A 23,081-nucleotide genomic window follows, 5' to 3' on the forward strand; every position below is an offset into this window, starting at 1 on the left:
ATAAGAAAACTAACAAGTCAGTTGTAACACACATTCGTATTCAAATTTCATAATCGTCATCACCAAACGAATCGTTAGAAGAAGCCATTTCGAAACGAAAGAAACAAGAAAGTTATGCGAAGTAGGGGATTACCTGTTGACGAGCAACGAATTGAGACGATACGAGCAGGTGCGAACTGCTTCTGCCACGAATGACAACTCGAACACCCAAACGAGGGAAGGAAGCCGATGGATCGATCAACTCTTCCGAAGTGCGTAAGGAAAGCTGAAGAACTGGACTATTCTTATGCTAAAATGTTAACAAAGTTTCAACCAACGATTCAACTTAAACTATCGACCAAATTTCCAAAAAATATCCAACCCAAGTTCTGCTTTTTCCGAATTCTTCGATGAAAATTCTCTAACCCTTTTGTGATGAAGAAAAGGGGTATTTATAGAGGAGAAGGAATAGCCCCCCTTTTCTCCTTTTGAATTCGAAACTAAATCCCATTTCGGTCAAACTTCACATGGCACAGGCCTGTTGGAGAGGATGAAATTGACACCTCGCAGACCTACTCGACAGTGTATGGGTCTCTGCGCTTCCGTCTGGTTCACGCGAAGAGAAATATGGAAGGAGAAGAGCGTGGGGCTGTTGGCGTTTGCAGGAGTCGGTCTGTTTTTCTGGGTTTCTGTCGAGAGGGGAAGGAGAGAGCGAGCGTGGGGGAGACGCGGGAGAGAGGGAAGGAGAGGAGAGAGGACGTGAGGGAGACGCGGGGAGAGACGCGATGGGGTTGCTGGCGTTTCTCTGTTTTTCGCGTGATTTCTGGGGAATTATGGGTTTCTGTTTTCTTTCTGGGAATTAGGTGAGCGTTTGGGAAGAAGAAAGGGAAAGGGTTGTCTGGGTCGGGTCGGGTGGCGGGTTATTTAAGTTTGGTGTTGGGTTGGATGAGGAATGGAGTTGGATTGGGTTGTTGTTTAAAAGCAATGAAGTGGGCTGTTAAGAGTTTGGGCTTGGAAATTAACTAATTGTCTGAAATTGGGAGTGGGCTTGACAGCGTTGAGTTGAAAGCAATTAAGTTAGTGTTGGGTTGAGGGGTAATTGGGCCTGGGGATAAGAGTGGGCTGATGGGTAAAGGAATGGGTTTAAGATATACATATATACATATACATATATGTATATACATATATGTATATATGTACATATATTTTATTTTCGCAAGATTTATAAAACTAACTAACTTTAAATAATTTAAAAGCTCACGAAGTTCGATAATTAATTTATACCAATGCGGGTCAAAAATTGGGTGTCAACAAGATGATCCTTTTATGATTGTAATGTAAAAATGAGAACAATGCTAATTTTTGTAATGTGGAAATTTTAATGTTGTATGATAGTGTAAAGTTCCTAGCAATTCAACTTTTGGGCTCGAGTGAAGTTTTTCTATTGGTTGATAACTTATAAATAATAGTTTTAACACAATTGTAAAGGAATCTGATACCAAACAATATATTAATGATGCACTCATGCTCTTGTGCTTCAAGCTTTTCATATTTTACTAAGTTTTTACTTACTTAATCAGAGTAATAAAACAAAATCCCTCATGCACTTGCTCATGAATTAAAAGACTAATAACTTTTCATAAAAGAAATATTTATCATATTTTCTTTTTTTGGTCAGGCCAATTTCTTTGATTTTCTAATAATATGATGTATTGCAGAGTCTAATAAATGTTATGTATATACGATGAAAATAATAAATTTGGTGTACATCTCATGCAAGGCTCTCTTTCTATATATTATTAATTGTGAATATATTATGAAAGTGATATGTTGGGTAGTCATTTCAACGACATTTGATTTTTTTTATATATATATATATATATAATTTAGAGTATCTCAAGGATAGGATCATCCTTTTTTAAAGATAAATTAATTAAGTAAATCCTAGTTGTCATTTATTATTTATACATATATCAATAAAACGGTAGGACAGAATAGCTCCTCAATCAACACTTGACTATTCCTTAGGATGAATTAGAAAATCCAGTTGCCATCTCATCCTAAATAGACCCATATATATAGAGTCCGAGTCAAAAAGATAAAAAAAATTCTGAAAGGATATATCAATTTTTTTTTAATCAAAAGGGTAAAATCGCTCAAACATTTTTTTAATATTGCTGTAACTGCAGTGTTTTTAGAAAAAAAAATATTGAAATTGTCTTTTCATTAAAAAAGTTAATAGAGGCCGACAATATTTTGGTGCATTTTTTTTTTTAAAATGACAAATCGTTCCTACGAAAGCGATTTAAGGAATTATTTTTTTTTGGAAAAATCGCTGCTACAGTAGCGATTTCTATGTTTTTTTAACAAAATTAATACTTTAATTTTGTCAGAAACAAATGGCTCCGTGAGAAGCGATTTTGCCCTTTTAATTAAAAAAAAAGTTAATATATGCTTTTGAAATTTTTGACAATTTCTTTTTACCTTTTAATTTCGGACTTTGCATAAGTTATAAATTATAATTATGTAACTATAACATTTAATCACTAGTCACCTGTCACCCGAGACAATATGAATTTCTACGCAAGTTAATATTATAATAATAATAATAATTAAATTTATGACTTAAGTATTTATAAATATTTAATAAATCTAGAATTTTGATGAATCCGTATACAACTGTTACATCCATTTCTGACTATCACTTTAAAATATTTCATTACAAAAATCTTAATAAGTGTTTCATCATACAATTTTTTAATTGAATTTTAATGTTTTGATTTGAAATTATATTTTTGTTTATGAGATTTGAATAGACTTTCTAACTTCAATTTGAAATTTTAATTTACTATGGATATAAATTGAATCCTAATTTTATTTTTATATCATTATGATGAGTGGTCTCATCGATTATCGATATATACTACCTCCCTCATTGGTTATTATCTCATTGGACCAAATTAAAGTCAAATATAAAAGATGCATTTACATATGTGTGACTCAAAAAAGTAAATAATACACTTTCATCATATAAAGGGTTTAAGAAGCTTTACATGGAATAGGCAAGGGGCTTCTCTTCTTATGGACATGACATTGTTGTTAAATTATTATTTACTCTGTTATAAAATAAGTGTCATTTTTTTGAAAAAATAATATCATAAAAAAGTGTCATTTTAAAATTTTAAAATAAGAATTAGTAGCATATTTTTCCAACTACATATGCATATTAAGAATTTCGAGATGATAGGTGTACTGTTATAAAAAAGTTAATTTATGATATAAATTTAATCGATTCGACATTTAAATTTTTACAATTGAAAACTATTAAAATTTAAAATTACAGGTCGAAAATTAATTACCAATCACCTCTTAGAAAAATGTTATCTAATTCTAGAAAGAAAAATAAAATATGATAAATATAAAGTTCAAATTTCTAACGTCGCAGAGAGAGGTACACCTAGTCATAATCTCATTCTGTGATCCTTCACGTGTGAGTCACACATTTATATCTCAATATTTTTCGTAAATATAACACTACTATATATATGATCTCGAGAGGAGACCATGAATTCGGGAACCCAATGACCCCTTTAGATACGCCTCTGACTATACTCGTATATGATTTATCACTTCTTTTCAACGATGTTTAACAATTCTCATGAAACATCTGATAAATAAAAGTAATTAAGTAAATCATATATCTCTATTTATATTTTTCTTAATGAACATGAAATGAGTTAAAATAACACTTATTTTGAAGCGAATAAACTATGAATTACAAATTAAACGAAATAGCACCCCCTTTTAAAAGATCCTTTGGATTTTGGTCTATATGTATGGTGCAGCAACCCCCACTTGAAAATATTGTTAAGACTTAAATTGATACTATATTATATGGTAGATTGATAAAAAATGTGCATTGTGTTTTGGCTGTTATTTTTTTGTTCTTACATTTTTTGGAAAAAGAAACATCATGGCCTTATGTAAATATGCAATTACAATGTGTGTGTGTATATATATATATATATATTCTCCACCATACGTAAATTCTTAAATGTTGTCTCTAAAGTGAAGCATCCTTTGGCAAGTGGAATAATTAAAAGTTGTACGTCATTTTTCTTCTTCATGCGTTGAAGAAAATAATGTGCTTTCAATAAATTCGCTATATATTGACACTTCAAAAGGTGAATATGTCATTTATATATTTCCTTGCCATTTGTTGGTGTTATTCATGAGGGACATATGCACTCTGTTGTTCCTTTATAAGAGGAACCAGAGAGGTATAACATGTTAAAGAAATCTTAGAATTTAGTCTCTTTATATGGGCTTGAATAAATAAGTTAGCTTTTAGGGTTTAAATTAGATTCAAATGTCATATGTTTACCTGACGTATAAGGAAAGTCACATCCGAGAATTACAATGAGGGAACTTATATAATTGATACAAAATGAACCATATCAAACTATGTTAAAAGGAGTATTTTTGTTTAGATTATCCCAAACACATTTCATTTTCTCTTGATTGAGAGGCATGAATGGCCTAGGCCCTGTGATTGGTTAGGAGCAAGCAAAGTCAAATATTACTCCACATGTTTTGCATTTAATACAAATTAAAATTGCATTTTCCCAATATAAGTTTCCTGGCTATAGTTATTCCCCTAAAATTCAGATTGCTTTCAATGATAAGAAAAAGGCCAAAACCTTCAAGGATTCTCATCCTCAAATAATAAATAAACTTCAATTTAATTATGGGTAGCTTTAGTTGTTGAAACCTTCTAATAAAGTACACTATATATAGTACTATTGGAAAGTTCATCAACTTGAGGAATTCTTTAAACTCTACTTTTAGCTGTTCTCTTGATGTATATACGGATGGATCTAATCCAATTATTCCTGTGGTGATAATTGATATCACGATATTCTTTATCGAAAAATTACACAGTATATACTTTTTAGCTTCACAATGAATTATGGATAAATATTAGTAGAACTAGTAAAATGCCACCCTATAAAAGTAATATTCTTTTCGATTTTATTTTATTTTGGTTTTGCTATATGTTGCTTCATGACATTCACTAATAAATAACTGAACTTAAAAAGAACAGACTAAATTGATTAACCTTCACTTGAAGACTTACTAGATTATGATAACACCATTGAGTTAAGACTTTGTCAAATTAGAGAAGTCAGTAGGTAATTGGAAACAAATGATGTTTTAGTTCTTGTTACCCTAATTAAGGAAATCAAATGTGTCAATTTTAGCTGAAAATTCTATATACTTTTCGGATTCAAAGAATCTGTCATGTTTCTCTTTTACACGATATAATATTGTCTTTGACTATTTTATCGTTATTTATTTACCGTCTTAAGATGTAAGTAATTAATCTCTTTTCATTAAATATTTTCTCTATTTATGTGTAGCTGTTTATAATCTTTTAGAATAATTACTACCTATAATTAAATAGAGAAAATGATTAATTTTGTTTTGGACTTTCAAAATGACAATTAATTTAAGATATATTTTTAAAAATCACGATTGATAATATAAAATGGGTGGAGTTTGAGTTTTTCTCAAGTAATAATCTTTGGTCATTCCTTTCATCCAACGCTCTAGTTCCTTGGGGAAAATTTATTTCATAATAATGACATATTTATCAATTCTCCTTAATAATTATTCCAAGTTTAATTTCGTATCAAGTAGTCAATATTTCAAAGTAAATCAAAGACTATCAATAAATAATACTTACTATGATAATTAATGCTTTGACAAAGAGTGAAAAGCAGTAATCAAGTACTTAAGCAATGACGTTTGATAATAAAATATATTAACAAATAAACAAATTCTAAAATATTTTTTTTCGTATCGGTCTTTGTATTAATAAATAGGGCAACTTTCATATATAGCAAATAAAAAATTTATATTTGTATGCTATAACAAAGTTTGCATAATTGCGCTCCAAAACAAACATATAAAATGTATAATTCGCTATACATATACAGTTGAAGCAAATTATATAAAACGAAGTGTATAAAACAAAAAAGAGAAAGACACTTGGGCAAAGAACTGTATAAAAACGAAGTGTATAAAACGAATTATATTATTATAAGTGTATAGAACGATTATATACAATTTGAATTTGTATAAAATGAAAAAGATAGAAAGACAAAAGAGATTTGACAAGGAATATACAATTGAATCGAATTGTATAAAACGAGAAAGAGAGAAATTAGATCTAATTTGAAAATCGTATACAAACAGAAAGAGAGAAAGGCAAAAGAAACTTGGCGGGGAGTATTTTTATTGTATAATTATAAGTGTATAAAATGAAAATATATGTACTTGCATGTGTATATACAATTTTGTCACGCTTTATACAAACAGAAACACAATTTATACATGTCGCTTCTGTTTGTATAAGTGAGAAAGGCAAGGGTGGCGAGCGAGATTTGGGAGAGTGGCGAGCGAGATCTGAAAGAGGGGAGAGAGGGGAACAAAAATATATGTATTTATACAATTTTCTCTCCTTTATACAATTAGAAATATTTTTTATACACTTGTGTTTCTATAAAAAAGTGAGGAAGCGAGCGAGAGATTGAGGAGAGAGGAGAGAGGCGAGCGAGATATTTGAGAAAAAGGCGCCTGACAATTTTTTGCAAACGTTTGCTATGGAGCACAATTAAATCAAACCCTAGCTACTCAATTTATTTTAGGTTTTTAATTTGCTATTATACACAATTTTTCCTAATAAATATGCGCAATGAAAATAATAAAAAATAACACTAGTTAATAATAGAGATAAAATTAATTTATACCAAATTAGAGTAATAAAGATTATTATTTTAAATTAAAACTTTATGACACTAAAAACTTAGAAATGTATCACGTGAAAAGTTAGTTTAATCACATTAACTTTCATGTTTGAAAATAGAGTCAATACTTAAAAAGTACTCAGCTTTTGAATCTTTTGGAATAATTATCAAACTACGCTCATGTCTCCAATAAAGTAAAAAACAAACGGGAAGTGATACATTTTAAGGATAATAACAACCTATTATTTATAATCCATTTTTAGAAATAAGATTCTTTGACTCATTTATAAATTATAACACCTATTTGAACAAATTATTTCCCTTTATCCTATTTTTTTTCTTTCTAATTATTAATCATAGACTATAGTTATATTTTTATATATTTATCAAAGCATTAAATTTATTATATTTAAAAAGTCATATAGTTAAATTGTTGTTTTATTTATCATTCATTTGGAAGAGTGCCAAGTTAGTATTGGAAATGGACGGAGAGAATATTTATCATTTTTTATTTTTCGAGGATCAAAATATATAAATATGGACCTACAACTTAAGATATGTTTTTTATATATATATATGATATTGGTATTAGAACATTGCGGCTTATATAACTATATTTATACATATAATTTTGAATATATAATTGTAATTTTTAAAATGTAGAATGATTTAGCTGATTTAATTTAACTGAAAAATTTAATTAAATTAACGTTCGAAAAACGTAATAAGACAATAGTAAAACAGAATAAGTATAGACCGGAAGGAATATTACTGTATTATATCACTTGTAAATGCATAAAGTGAACTTGACTCACATTTTAGTTAATGAAGTTAAAGACTTTTTCTTACGGGATTTTAACATTGAAAGTAAAAGCAGTCAATCAAAAACACCACTCCTAGGATTGTTATATAAATTGAGCTTTATTAGTTGATTATTATATTAATAATAAATATTATATATTAATTATCTATCTTACTAGAACAAAAAATATAAAGTAAAATTTCCTAAAAGTGTTTATATTTTATAGTAATTATAAATATTGTGAAAAAAATAAAAAGTAACGATGATTTACTAATATGGAACGGAAGAGTGCCGCATTGACTTGCTTATTATTCACTCTATCCACAACAAATGATTAAATGCCTTTCTGACTCATGGCATCTTCTCTCATTCAATGTGATTTACTCACTTATACACTCAGTATAGTCTAGGGGTAAAACTTCTATGGAAAAGGAATGGCTATATTAAAGCTCACCAAATAGTTTTGTAAAATCATTTTTATACGATCAAATCAAATAATTATTAATTTTTAAATACGTTAAGACAAATACATATAAGTTAAATCGTGCGCGTTTAAGCAACCATAGCTTTACCGACAAAATTTAAGAAAATTAACGAAAGGTTCACAAAGTCAAAAACACACCTAATTGCTCGGTGCATTTTTCATTATATGGTGAAGATAGAACTATAGATTAATAGATTGCGATAGATCTATGATGTGACTTCATCAATCATCATTTATCTTGAAATAAAAGAGTTTCACACAATTTTATTTATATTTAAAAAAAAATTGTTTTCGATAGATTTTCAAAACGAATAATTACTAGATAAAAAAAGGGGAACATTGATGAACAACGAAAATTCATATAACTAACCCCAGTTTTATTATTTGTAACTGAGGATTTTTTTTTTTCATATAGAAGTCAGGTTTACACAAAAAAATGAACCCAAAATACAAACAATTGAAGCAGCTCTTTAAAGAGCACTGGAGGAGGGTTCATTATTTACCTAGCTACTTAATACATATGCAAGTTTCAAAGTTACATGAAATATACACTTTATATGTTCTTGCAAATATCAGAGTTTAGATCTGCTCTGGCTATATATAAAGTAAAGTACTTAAATAAAACCTATGGAGTAGTACTCCAAATCCTAACTAGTACCAACTAATTAAAATAACCCAAAAGACCAACTACCCCAAACTGTCCTATGTTGTTTTGAAGAAATATTTACTACTCCCTGCGCTTCAATTTATCCGTTTTACTTATTTTTTTTCTTCAACTTCATGTTCGGTCAAATCAAGGCAGATAAATTGAAACGAAGGGAGTACTAGTAAACAATTTTTTTTTCTTCAAAACAAATCATTAGTTTCAGCTAAGGTCATTCCCATTCCCATTCCAATTCCCATTAACTGATCTTCTTGTTCAGCTTGTGCATTAGCATCCTCAAGTAGCCATTTCTCCAGCATAGTTAAAGGCACTTGTTGTGTCTCCATATTTTGCTTACTCTCCTCTTGAAAATTCCCATTTTCTGGCTTGAAATCAGGCAAATTTGGCTTGCTTTCAACTTGATAAATCCCAGCATTGTTGTTGTTGTTATTATTATGATTCTCAGGTGTACTGAAATTACCACCCTCATCGACCGATACGGATTGCGAAACATCCGAATTATTAGATGAATTAAAGCTAAAGATAGAGTCCAAACCTTGTCCAGGAGTAACATTTACCGTCCCTTCACTAGGGCTAGAACTTGAAACTGCACCGATTGATAAATTGTTGTTCAAGGATGACATAGGAGTAATTTTCGAGCTACTAGACGAGGTCGATTTGGGTGAATTTTTCATCCAATTTTGAAGCAACTTAGCAATGTTTTCAGCACTTGAAGCATAGGTAGTAGGTGTTTGAACTGATGGTGGTTGTTGATCCTGATCATGAGGAGGTGGATTATTGTTGTTGTTTTTGTTATTTGGAGTTGTATCAAGTGACAAAGCATCACAAAGAGCTTGTTTAGCAGTGTGAATGTCAGTTTGAAGCCTCCTTTCCCACTGTCCTTTTATGATTTTTGATTGAGATGATGATGATGATGCTGAAGTTCCTTCTTGATGATCATCATGACCTTCAACCTTCTTGTTGTTATTAAGCTTCTTTTTCAAATGAGTGTTCCAGTAATTCTTGATATCGTTGTCTGTTCTTTGCGGAAGGTATGAAGCTATAGCTGCCCATCTACACCCAAAAAATAAACAATCTTAGTTTCAATATAACAATTTAACATCTTACCAAGAACAACAAAAATTAAATACAAACTAAACAATTAATGATTCTATTAGCAATGAGCAATTTAACAACGGATCAACGATACCAACAAAATTCATAACTACTTTCAATTTTTCATGTTTAAAAGAAAAGTTCCGAATTTAGTGTGTTCGGAGGAAACTGAATAAACACGTGTTACACTTCCATCAATATTTTTATGTCAATTCCCCTTTTTATGCTTAAAAAAAGTGAGATTATTTTTTGCAGAATTCGAGTTTGCTTCTCTAATAATTATAAAACTATATTGAAAAAATTGGATCTAACCCTAACAATTTAAAAAAATAATAATTATTTTTTACGGTTGATTTTAGTACCGATTGCCAAGAAGAGCTTGAAGATGGATGATCATTTTTTCTTCATGTTCAGTGAAGTTTCCACGTTTGATCCCTGGCCGGAGATAATTAGTCCATCGAAGTCTACAACTTTTGCTGCATCTTAGCAAACCTGTTAAAAAAAAAAAAGAACTATCAAATTAATTTATTTATTATTCAAGAAGATGTGTGATGGAGCTGCAAAAAAATTAATTACATATATTTAATGTATCCAACCTACCCAAAAAAATAAACAAAATTCAAAAAAAAAAAAAAAGTACCAGTATTAGTTGGAATATTTCTCCAGTTTCCAGGGCCATGTTCTTGAATGTATGAAACCAAAATGATATCTTCTTCTGGTGTCCATGGCCCTTTTTTCACCCCACTTTTTTCACAACAAGGAGGCCTTCCCATTTCTAAAAATCAAAATAAACAAATCTTCTTTGATTTAATTCAACAACAAAAGCACTTTTGATTTTCTTGAAGTTTTTTTTTTTTTTCTCTAGCTATGTTTATAGGATATAAGTGAAACAACTTTGTATGAAGAAAATATTTGAGACAAGGGTCTAAAAAAGAGAGGGGTCCTTGTCTATATATATAATAAAAAATAATAATAATAATAATTGAAGATGTGTTGTTACACTAACTGATGAAGAGAAGGGTAAAAGTGGCTAAACTTTAAATAGTCAAAACTGGACAGCACTTAGCATTTACTCTTTCGCTTGTGAAAAAAAAAAGTCAAGCTGTTTATTTATCTTTTTCTTATTTCACTAATCCACGTGGCAATCATCTTAACTGACGATATTTATGACGCAATTATTAACAAATTTAAATGAAGTTCATTTTTGTTACAAATATTTTTCTTTTATATCTTGTTCATTTTACATTTTTACCCTTATAGTATAGTCTTAGATTTGAAAAATAATTTGAGGAACAAGTAATTAATAAAAATAGCCAAATATGAAAACTAATACATTTTCTTTTTTATATGTTAAAAATAACAATTAAAAATTAAAAATATATTTTTATTATTATAAACAAGTAAAAATAAAAAAGAATGAAATATATTGCAGTGCGTACCCAAGTGAATTCTTTTCCCACACAATTAATGGCTGTAAGAACATTAATTATATAAAATTTCATTTATCAATAAGTTTTATATAGGTATTAATTAATATTTGCTATATTAGCACTAGAAAAAACTTTTATTTAGCATATTTAATTTTTACTATTATGTGATATGTTTAAGCGTACAAGATTAAATAATATTTTTATATATTCTACATATTGTTAGTTTAAAAGCATAAATATATATTTATCAAAAAGTTTGCTTTACTTTGATAATTTCATATCAAATTAAAATCAAACAAATAAATTTAAAATGAATTAAATATATAACTATTACAAAATTGATATTAAAAAAGTGTTCAATTATAGACATATCTATATATCATCAATTGAAAATTAAGCGTCACGTGGTGTTTAAAGTTTAAAAAAAGAAAAAACGAAACAAGATAAAAAGTATTCACGGTTATTGTTTCGTAATTTCAACGTGATTAGGACAATACATGCATATTAAATTGGACCAGAAAAATGTTAAAGCTATGATTATTTTGGCAGCCAATTAGGATATTCATGTACTCTTTTTAGTTTTGTTGTATAAAAATGTCACTTCAATTAAAAAAAAATGGACCACTTAAGATCATTGGCTAGTTTCATTATCAACTTTGTTAGATTAGGTAAATATAATTTAAGATGGCTTTGAATTGTAGGGACTTCATTAGTCATCCTTCAATAATAAGTAAACCTAAATCGTACTATTCTTATTGATCGGACTTGCAATTAACTAATAATCAACATTTTTTTTTTTGCTTATATAAATTAGGAAAGATACATGGAGTCTAAGTTGTACCTCAAAAGTAATCTTTGACAATGTGAGGATGAGTTGTATAAACATTTAATTTCTAGCTACATTTGCTTCTAATAATAATTTCTAGGTCCATTTTTAAAAAAAATAGACACTTACATTAATCTAGAGGAGGTAAGATTAGCACTTATGCAAATTCAATCAATTTAAAATGTGGGCTAATTTATGTTAAGTATGTATTTCAAATTGATTAATCAAAAATCTTATCAAAACATTTATTTTTTTATTTGATTTGTTATATATATAGCTATAATAAATTGAAGAAGGAATATATATATATATATATATTTGTTGTTAGTTTTGTTTGGTAATTAAGAAATGGAACAAAATAAATTAAAACTATTAAGAAATAGCAAAATTATAGTTGCTATAGGTATATATAATAAGTGCATTATATTAATATTTTTTTATTAAGCGGTAAAATATGTAATTTCCCCATCATTAAATCACTAGCTACTTTCAGTCGATAAATAGTGATCTTTAATAATAAATCAACAAGTTCATTTTAATCTGTCTAAATTCAGTTCAATCTGGTCATTTAAACTATTCGTGAGTTGATTTCCTTCTCTAAATATATTGAGTAAGCATGGCGCAAGCAAACCTCTTGCAAAATATGTTAATGAATAGTCCTATTTACTTATAGTCACTTATACATATAACAAAAAAGTTGGTGAATCGGTGCAAGCAACCTCTTCTCCATAACCCTTGGCAAGGTAGTTGGGGAGAAGAGGGAAAGACAAAAATGATTTTAATTCACAAAAAAAATAAAAAATGGATAAGATTTATAAATGATGAGGAAAAGAAAAAGTCAGAAGAAGAAAATTGTTTTGCAAAAATTGAATATGTTAAAGTATAAGACAAATTTATACAGCTAAAAGTCTACTAATAATCCCTTTTTTGTTCTTATATTTGATGTGTGAATAAGTGAAAGAGTAGTGAAGAGTTGGACTTGCTTTGGTGGGTGACATTTTGACCCGGACCTGCTATGTTGCATACTTTTTTATGTCATGGGTCAAAATTTAATATATAGTATTTTCTTTTTCTTCTCCTTTATGAGATAAAATAGACACATATTATAACGTAGATCAATAATTTTTGTAGTAAGAGAAACTATTTTCTAGTATAGGGAAAATGTTCGAATATATTCTTGTACATACTTTGTGAAAAGGTTTAGAATTACCCTTTATAACATATATGATTCGTTCGTTTGTAATTTACATTGGTTATAAAAGAAATACATATAGATAGTTTGCAATTGAGTTCATTTGATTACTTGATTTTGGCTAAAAATGTTATTGTACTAAGTTGATATAATGGTGTAAAATTCGAATTGTTTAAGATTGAATAGGTTAATTTTCTACTAATACTCGATTAAATTTAAATTCTATATCATTAAAATAATCATGATTTTCACTAGTTTTTCTATTTTTAGCTATATTAAAAGAATATGATAAATTTAATCACTCTCAAATAAATTTATTTTGACAAAAATTAGGTGAGACGTAACACCAAAGTAATTATTTGGTCAAGCTAAGTAGCTTTATTCTAAGAGCATGTGAGACTTACAGTCTATGGGATTCAATTTTCCATTTTCAAACTTTGGAATTAATTTATTTTTTGGAGTTTAGAGTGGAGAAATAAGACTAGTTTTCTTTTCATTATTTCTTGTAAATATAGAAAACCTGAAAGAATCCTTCCAAAAATTGAAAGTCCACATATTCACACTGTAGTTTGCATATGATGAGTTCATCTATTGGAGATTTCTCGATAAGTATCCAATTTTGAGTCAATGATTTTTGAAAAGAATCGTGACAAAAGGGTTTAATTTATATATATTGAAAGTGTAAAATATATTACTTCGATTAAATATTTTAACGGTAAATACTTCACGCATTATGAGTTATAACCATGCTAGCATCATTTTGTTACCACATGACCTCAAAAGAAACGAGCTAATTCTCACTTTAAATTGTCTTGATAAATACTAATATTATTCTGTATTAATTAATATTCAAAATTCCTGCAAATACTCTTTTACTTGGACTAAGAAATTAATATAATAATGAGTAAAATATGACGTTTTTTCTTGTCATTATATTTTATAGATTTATAAATAAATAAATAAATAAATAAATAGGAAGATAATAGAAGAAACAAATAACATATCAAGAAGTACTCATCCGTTACAATTGGACTTGACTTTTTTTTTTGCATGATAACTGGACTTGACTTGTACATCCACACTTGTATAAAATTTATTTATGTTGATTTTTGTTTTGTATTTTATGTGTTGATCACTATTAAATTTTTAATTTAACGGAATACATGTATTTATTATAATGTTTTCTTTATTTTAATTTATTTGATTTTTTTCGTAATTAATAAAATATTTTCACGTAAAACTAACACATGACTTTTCAGTTTGGTCTAAGTTAACTTAAGAAGATCGATAAAAACAAACGTAGATTTTAGGAATTCCGTTTTAACTGGTTCTTCATTTGCTTATTAATATTATTTTATGTATAAATAGTCAAATACCAAGATTTATTTATTGGCTTGGAATGATTAATTCAATGGATGTGGACTCACTAGGTTTCTGACTTACGTATATCCTTGCGTCAACAAGTCAACGTCCACATAAAATGTAGTTTTATACGTATAAATATACGAAAAATTCCTGTATGGAGTATATCTAGCAATTAGTAGGGGTAAATGGACAAGTTTGGACAAATTTGAGTAAGTTGAAAATGAGTAATAATTTAATTCACACATTTTTTATATAATTTGATGATTTGTATGAAGACAAAAGAAAAGAATAACGAATACATAATTTTTATCAAGTGTGAATTGATAGTTTATTTGAGCAACTCGTTTTGGCAGTATGTACCAAATTTGTATCTTTTTTCAACATAAGATATTGACTTAAACAGAGGAAAGAACAAATTATATGACATAAAAGCTGATGGAATATTGGGGATTACAAGCTCTTGTATAAATATGAAATATGTATATACACTTAAATTGATTATATGATTATCAAATATAATTTATTTATTTTTACAGTATGTAATACTTGTATTTTATTTGAATCATTGTTACCCATTATATTTTATTATATTGTATTGTCACTATACTTATAATTTTTGTTTTGATTGTTACTTAACATGTATTGTTAAATTTTATTGTTACGTAATAATGGAACCCCCTATTTTATGGAACAACCGATTTGGTGTATTCTCATGGTTACTTAATTTATTTTTTTTCAATTATATCGTTACATAACATTTCAATATACTATTTTACCCTTTATCTCATATTATATAATTTTAGTCAAACCTCCTACCATAGAATAATTAATGATATTTTAGTTAATTTATAAATTATAATACAGTACCAAATAAGTAAAATGTTCAAACAACAACAAATAATACAGTCAAGCCAAATATTTTATCTACCATACAATACAGTACAATAGAATACAATACAATATAATACATTATGAAATAATGAATACAATGATCCAAAAAGAGTATTAATATAATTACTAATTCATTGTGTTAGGACTCCTAGTCCAATATTCCCAATCTAGTATTTGTAGGAGTCTTATGATTTGAGTTATGTTATATTACGTCTCTATGACTTGCACAATATAAAAATATTCGATAATGTATACGGGCTCTTAAGGTTGTTAGTTATTTGTTACAATTTGATACCATATTTTCTACAAAAATTACATATAGGCCAAGTAAAATCAATGATATAAACATAATTAATTTAACTCAGTCGAACAAGAATATTCAAAAGTGAGAAATTAAAAAGAAATACTGATTCAGCAAATTTCATTCTAAAAGGTTCTATAGACTATATATAGTTTGAAGATTGAGCTAAATATTTTTTTAAAAAAATAAAAAATGCATGCGTGCGTATGATATCTTTTCCTGGCTGATGTCTTCTCATAAGAAGTCTCGAGAAAACGTAATGAGTTGAGGCACAAAAAAATAATATTGGTGATGATGAAAAAGGGAAATTCGAATTGAGTTAAGTTGAAAACGAAAAATGAAATTAAATTGATTTGAACTAGGAGTAATTATTTAATTATACAGGTATCACACATATATATATCATGCGTGACACAACATATGCCTTCTAATATTAGATTATTTTTTTTAACTATTAGTTAGATATTAGATATGTAATGTACGATAAAAACATATATAATTATTTAGCTACTGTTTTGATCTAATAGTTGTATCGAACAAAGACAATTTTGAGATTTGAATTATATGACAAGAAAAAGAAACTATCAATTGGACAAAATATTTGACGGGGTAAACTATTTATAGTCCAAACGCAAGAAAAAATAAGTCAATGAATATGATATGTCATTGCTATTGGGTTACAAAGATTTGAGAGTTAGTAAAATTAATTTTAATTTTTCAATTTGCAATTGAGAATCAATGATAATAAATACGTTTCAACCTTATGGGTTGTATTTAATAATGTCATTATCTCATACAGTAAGCTTGACCATGCAATTCTTAGAGCCACTCATCTGAATAAAGCAGACTTTTAATTTCCATGCTTAATTTTTCTTTTTTAGTTTGACCATTTTAGGTTTGGGTAAAGGAAAAAAAGAGAAAAGAGTTTAATAAACCTACCTTGATGCGCCAACACGGGTTCTGGTGCACTGTGAGAGGGTTTCACCATTAATCAGGGTCTCGAGTTCGAATCTTGTGTATGGAAAAAAATTTGTTGGGGGCTTTACCTTCGTATAGGACCTGCAGAGCGTAATCTAAATTGGGAAAATTACACAACAAAACAAACTTATACTATTTAATTGCTCATCATAGCTATAATTTGCTATAATTATCACTTGCGACTAATATTACACATTAATTATGTGGGCCGACTTTGAATTTGTATAATTAGTCATGTTTGTATATGTGTAATTCGCCTAAATATACCAATACATATGTATAATATACAATTATTTAACTTATATACATATATAATTCACCTCTATCCACTCTTAGCCCTCTCTCGCTTGACTCTCTCCTCCCTATCCCATTCTCGCTCGCGCTCCCCTTATCTCACTTGCCCTATATACCAATACATATGTATAATATACAATTATATACAGATACAATTTACCTCTCGCTCGCCTCTCTCCTCTCTCTCTCTCTTGCTTGCCTCTCTCCTCTCTCCTTTCTCTCCCAAGCTCTCTTGCCATATATACAAATTAATATGCATAATATATACAATTATCTAACCAATATACATATACAATTCACCTTTCTCTCACTCTTTTCCCCCCTCTCTCGCCTCTCTCCTCTCTCTCCCAGTCTCGCTCGCCTCTCTCCTCCATATAACATGTAGCTACAAATTGTAATTATCAAACAATAACTATAAATAGTAATTAATTATTTTTAAGTGGCTATATATGAAAGTTTTCTATCTAAATTTATTCGGAGCTCCGGATAGCAGGTGGAAAAAAATCAAACTACCTTTGATGCAATGTGAGCTATTTCAAAAATTGCCCATAATGAAGTAATAACTCTATAGTGAGCTCACACTCGGACATATCAAAGTTAAGTATTGAATGCGAGTTTACAATAGTTAAAAATGAAAGATCTGTACAACTATTGTCTTTGAGTTCCACAATTTAATTTTCTCTTATTTAATAAGGTTTCGTAAAAATATAATCACAATCATCAATAGTAGATATTGGAATTCTAATGAATTGTTAGGATTTCAAATTAATGCGTAATACTCTGTTACCAAATTTCTGGATTTGTAGTCGAATCTCGATAAATAAAGTTAAAGAAAAAATTACATAAATATACATCTTAAGATAATATAATCTCTAAAATTTTCACCATTTGAAATTCCTCTCGAATACAATCTCATCCCCTCTTGGATACATCTATCCTCTCTCATATATACTCATATCCCGCCTTTGATAAATCTTTTTGATTAAGTAATGTATTGTTTGCAATAAATCATACAACCAAGGAATATATCTTAGAGAAATGGACAACTCGAGATACTTGTAATTGGGAAAACTTTCAGAATATGTTGTAATTAGCCCCTAAGTGTATGGGATTTATGTACTTTTTACCAAAATTAAATGCTTCTACTCAATCCGTTTCTATCTATATGTTGTCCTTACTGGAAATACATGGTCCTTGATTCGTCATTTTATAAACTCAATGCTTAAATAAAACCATTCTTTCTATTTTAACCCTTGAGAGTTATTAGCTTTGAAAATATACATGTGACTAACATAGAAAAATTAAATAAATAATTTATGTTCATTGGTCTTAATTAATCCATATTCATTTATTGAAAACTTATCTTTAAGAAAACACCAAATACGAATATAATGATAAACTTATTTAATTTTTTTAAGAGAAATGACATCTAAAATTATGACTTAGAAATTGGAACGAAGAAAAATACTTTTAAGAAGGTCAACCCCATGGAAATTCTTGAGTTGCATCTCCAAAGTCAACGAATTTCTTGGCCCACACACAGAACCCAATGGGCCCAATATAATAAGCAAACCGCGTGCTCACTATTTGAGCAACTCAGAAAGAAATGACTGTTTTGTATACAGTTGGAGCCCACAAAACCGAAACCTATAAGAGCTGTGATATGGGCCTGGGCCCACTCCAAATCAGGAAGAAATTAAACTGGGCCTGGTTTCAGGCCGGGCAGCTTCAATCTGCCCGACACGTGGCAGTGAATGGGCCCACGTTTGAGCCATGTGATCCGGTGCAACGTGGACTACTGAACCACTTCCCGACAAATGATTAATGCGATGCTGTTGACTAATCTTAATAAGCATTAAATTGCCTTTTGAGGTCGTTAATAATAAGTCAAACCTCTGCCTGCCACCTTATTTATTCCACACAATATCTGATTAACAGTGTCAATTTTGACATGGTCTCTACTGAGTTCTATAGTTCTATAAGATTATGTATACCGCATGATACTGAAATAGAAAATATAATCACTAATATTATGCAATTACAATTAATTTTTTGATGAAAATGAGATGAATGATGTTGAACTTCGTAGAGAATGACACGCCATTAGTACCAAATTAAATTATGGTATAATATCTTGATCTTTTTTTCATTAAAAAAAAAATTGTTATGATCATGAGATGTCATTTGTTATGGTCTTATAATAAAAAACTTATATAGCTTCAATTAAATAACAATTATGCAAATGTTGTTATGATAATTTAACTAATATGGGTTGATAGGGAAGTATTGTTGCTTCTACCATTAGCTCGATTTAATAACTTATGATTTAAGTGTCATATTATAATCACCTTTTTCAATTGCTTTCCCGATTATATGTGATTTCATTAAATCTAACGGTGGCACCGACCTATATACTGTTCGGAAGAGATTTTAATTTGGGTATACAAAAAAATGTTTGTTACATCATTTTCGTAACTTTGTCAATCTCAAAGATTTTCTTAAAATTTCATCACAAGTTACATCTAATTAGGCTGCTATCAAGACAAATAATATTAATTTTGGTTGTGGCTGTGGTTTTGAGGATTATTGCAATTTGCAAGGGTACTTGTTCCTCACTCATTAGCATGGATATGGACATATATGTCAACCTCGCACGCCGCCATCCCTCTATAATCTACCCCATTTCAGTTGTTCTCGAGTATAAATTTTTCACACTATTAAAAATTCAAATCCCGATTACACGAAATTATTGCTAACAAAATTAATATACAACAAAATGGTCCAAATCGAATTTTCAAATAAAACTTCAATTTGTATCATGATTTCATATCGCATGACCAAACGGGTTATTTAATCCAACAAGGAACATAAATTATCCAAATGAAACAAATCGCCAGTCTAATCATTTAGATGAACACATAAATATTGGCCCATACAACCAAATAGGTTGGATTGGATTTCAGCCCAAAAGTGTAACTCTGGCCCAAATCTTTGTCAATCACAACCGTCTAAATATATTTCTTAGTAGCCGTCAGATCTAGGGCAAATTCCCGATTAGGGTTTTTAAGTTTGTTATCTCAAGAGCCTGTACTCTCTCTTCCGTCCGAGCCTCAACCTAGAGAGAGAGTGAGAGAGTGTAAGAGAGAGGTTCAAAGATGGTGCAGAGACTCACTTACCGTAAGCGCCACAGCTATGCCACCAAATCCAACCAACACCGCGTCGTCAAAACTCCTGGTACAAACATATCTTTTCTGTAGTTTGATTTGTGCTTATTCATTCAATTTGAAGTATAAATTAGTATTGCTATGATAAAGACTGAATAGATCAGAATGAGTGTAGACGATCGTAGCTTGTTGGGGATTGAGTAGTGGTTGATTTAACGGTTGATTGATTGGAATACAGGTGGGAAGTTGATTTATCAGACTACCAAGAAGAGGGCTAATGGTCCCAAGTGCCCTGTCACTGGAAAGAGGATTCAGGGGGTAATTTCATCTCTCTTTGTTTGCATTTCGTGATTCAATTGCATGAGCTTAATATTGTTTAATTTGATCGAAACTTTTTTTATTTTTTCTGTTGCAAGTGATGTTCTTTGTATTAAGTTTTTGACATACTCAGTAGTACAATTGTATCTACTGCATTTTGTTCACATGATTATGTATTCTCAGCAGCGACCCCTAGATCACTAAATGGACCCTCATTTTACACTTTACCCAAAGTAGTGTTGTTTCTGTTGTATCACATATTTAATTGGGTTTTGTTGTCTGAAATCTTATTTGTGGATGTATCAAATGCCTTTGCAAGAATAGATTTTGGTTGTTAAGTATATTCGATATGTTATTTTTCATTTTTAAGAATAGTTGTTTGATTTCTTTGACCAATTTCCAACTTAGATTGAAGCTAAAACATTTCTTCTGTTGTAGTATGAGCATGAAAGTTCAGTCTAGGTGTGATATTTCATTTTTTATTTTGTCCACTATTAAGATATTGTAGGTTTGGTTGCTCAATTCCATCCTTGTTATGCCCCTAATTAGGGTAGCTTGTAGCTCCTTCAAATTTTTCCATCAGATTTTATGGTGTCAATGTGTATTTCTAATTTGTCTAAGGAATGACAAATTTACTTTGTTAATCATAAATAAGATTGCAATTCTTTCGGTAGAATTAGAGGCAGAGTGCTAGATCCATCAGCAGGGTCTTAATATTCAAAATTTGTCACTTGCTGGCTTCTTTCTTGAATACTTGTACGTGATGTTGGGTATTGCCTTAATTACTTTTTAGGACTGCTGATGGTCTAGTACCCGTTCTCCTTGTTCTTGGTGTTTAAAAATCTTATGTTATGGTAGTTAATTATCTAAGCATTTGGGGCTATTTCTAATCTTCAAGCTTTGCTGTCTTGCAGATTCCTCACCTGAGACCAGCTGAGTACAAGAGGTCCAGGTTGTCTAGGAACAGGAGGACTGTGAACCGTGCCTATGGCGGAGTATTGTCTGGAGGAGCAGTTAGGGAGAGGTTTGTTCTCTTAAATGCTTGTTGGCTTGTCCATGTCTGTCATATGTCACCTTCATTGCCTTCTGTATCGAACTTTTAATAATCGAGTTATGCTTGGTTTGCAGGATCGTCCGTGCTTTCTTGGTGGAAGAGCAAAAAATTGTTAAGAAGGTTTTGAAGATCCAAAAAGCCAAAGAAAAGTTGGCAGCTAAGAGTTAAGCAGAGAGTTTAGAGGAACTTTCTTTTTATGTTTTGCTGAAATTTTGACATTCAAGTGTTTACTAGTTTTGTGCTACAAATTGACCTTATTGCTACAACAATTTACGGCAGTTTTTTGCTTTATTTTGACTCCATTGCCATTCTATATTTTGTTTAGTCTTAATTTACCTTATATATCTTCATCTAGGTAGACGAAAATGTTTGTGGTTGGTCCTAAAGTCGTTGATTGATGGAGGTCTTTCTCATGTTTGTTATTTTAATACTCACGGAGTTCACTCGCTATATTCAATTTTAAAGAAAACACACATTGCTTGGTTCGGATCGGATATGAAAATTTTGGTTTTGATTCCTGATTTTTGGTTTGAAGTAACTACAGTCCAAATAAGCTCGCATGAGATGAATTTTTTAATTTCAGTTTTAGATTAATCGGTTTGGATATAAAGAATATAAGTATACTAATTTGTACTGCATAAAGTATGAATACAAAAAAGAGCAAAGAATTTCAATTCCATATATAAGTGCGTTTGCTATAATTATCACTCGCGATTGTGACATTATATATTAATTACGTGGTCTGACTTCGAATTTGTATAATTAGTCATGTTTGTATATGTAAAATTCGCTAGAATATACAAATATATATGTATAATATACAATTGTTTAACCTATATACATATATAATTCACCTCTCTCCCACTCTTTGCTCTCTCTCGCTTGCCTTTCTCCTCCTTCTCCCAATCTCGCGTGCCTCTCTCCTCCCTCTCTCGATATCGCTTGCCTCTCTCTCAATCTCTCTTGCCATATATACAAATACATATGTATAATATAAAATTATCTAGCCAATATACATATACAATTCACCTTTCTCCACTCTTTTTCCCCTCTCTCCTAGTCTCGCTCGCCTCTCTCTTCCGTATAATATATAGCTACAAATTGTTATTATCAAACTACAGCTATGAAGAGTAATTAATTATTTTTAAGTGGCTATATGTAAAAGTTTTTCTTAATTAATCTAATATTTCTATTCGAGGAGATTTGTATTTTTTTTAAATTTATGTAATTTTTATCTAAAAAATTCAAATAATCATATTTGAATTCATACAAAACAAAAAATAAATAAATAGACAATTGGATACTTTTACTCTAATAAATAATTTTTTATACCATCAGGTTAAACAAACATTCATTAAAGTAAATAACATATTAATTGAAATACACTATACATAGTGTAAAAAAATGATTTAATTAGTTGTGACTTAATAGGAAT

General features: G+C 29.5%; 2 protein-coding genes across 2 annotated transcripts; one reads left to right on the forward strand and one right to left on the reverse strand.

Annotated features, from left to right (window-relative positions):
- Positions 1–8,430: 8,430 nt before the first annotated feature.
- Positions 8,431–10,801, reverse strand: LOC101253907 (myb-related protein 306-like). Its single transcript, XM_004241532.5, has 3 exons — positions 10,474–10,801; positions 10,196–10,325; positions 8,431–9,791 (listed from the first exon to the last, which is right to left on the reverse strand). Exons 1-3 carry the CDS (start codon positions 10,604–10,606, stop codon positions 8,921–8,923), a joined length of 1,134 nt encoding a protein of 377 aa, XP_004241580.1. The 5' UTR covers positions 10,607–10,801; the 3' UTR covers positions 8,431–8,920.
- Positions 10,802–20,059: 9,258 nt separating this feature from the next.
- Positions 20,060–21,937, forward strand: LOC101253597 (large ribosomal subunit protein eL34). The gene is made up of 4 exons (XM_004241531.5): positions 20,060–20,344; positions 20,513–20,592; positions 21,507–21,616; positions 21,721–21,937. Exons 1-4 carry the CDS (start codon positions 20,266–20,268, stop codon positions 21,812–21,814), a joined length of 363 nt encoding a protein of 120 aa, XP_004241579.1. The 5' UTR covers positions 20,060–20,265; the 3' UTR covers positions 21,815–21,937.
- Positions 21,938–23,081: the final 1,144 nt, after the last annotated feature.

The sequence above is a fragment of the Solanum lycopersicum genome, chromosome 6 (assembly GCF_036512215.1).
Source record: "Solanum lycopersicum chromosome 6, SLM_r2.1".
Classification (NCBI taxonomy): Eukaryota; Viridiplantae; Streptophyta; class Magnoliopsida; order Solanales; family Solanaceae; genus Solanum; species Solanum lycopersicum.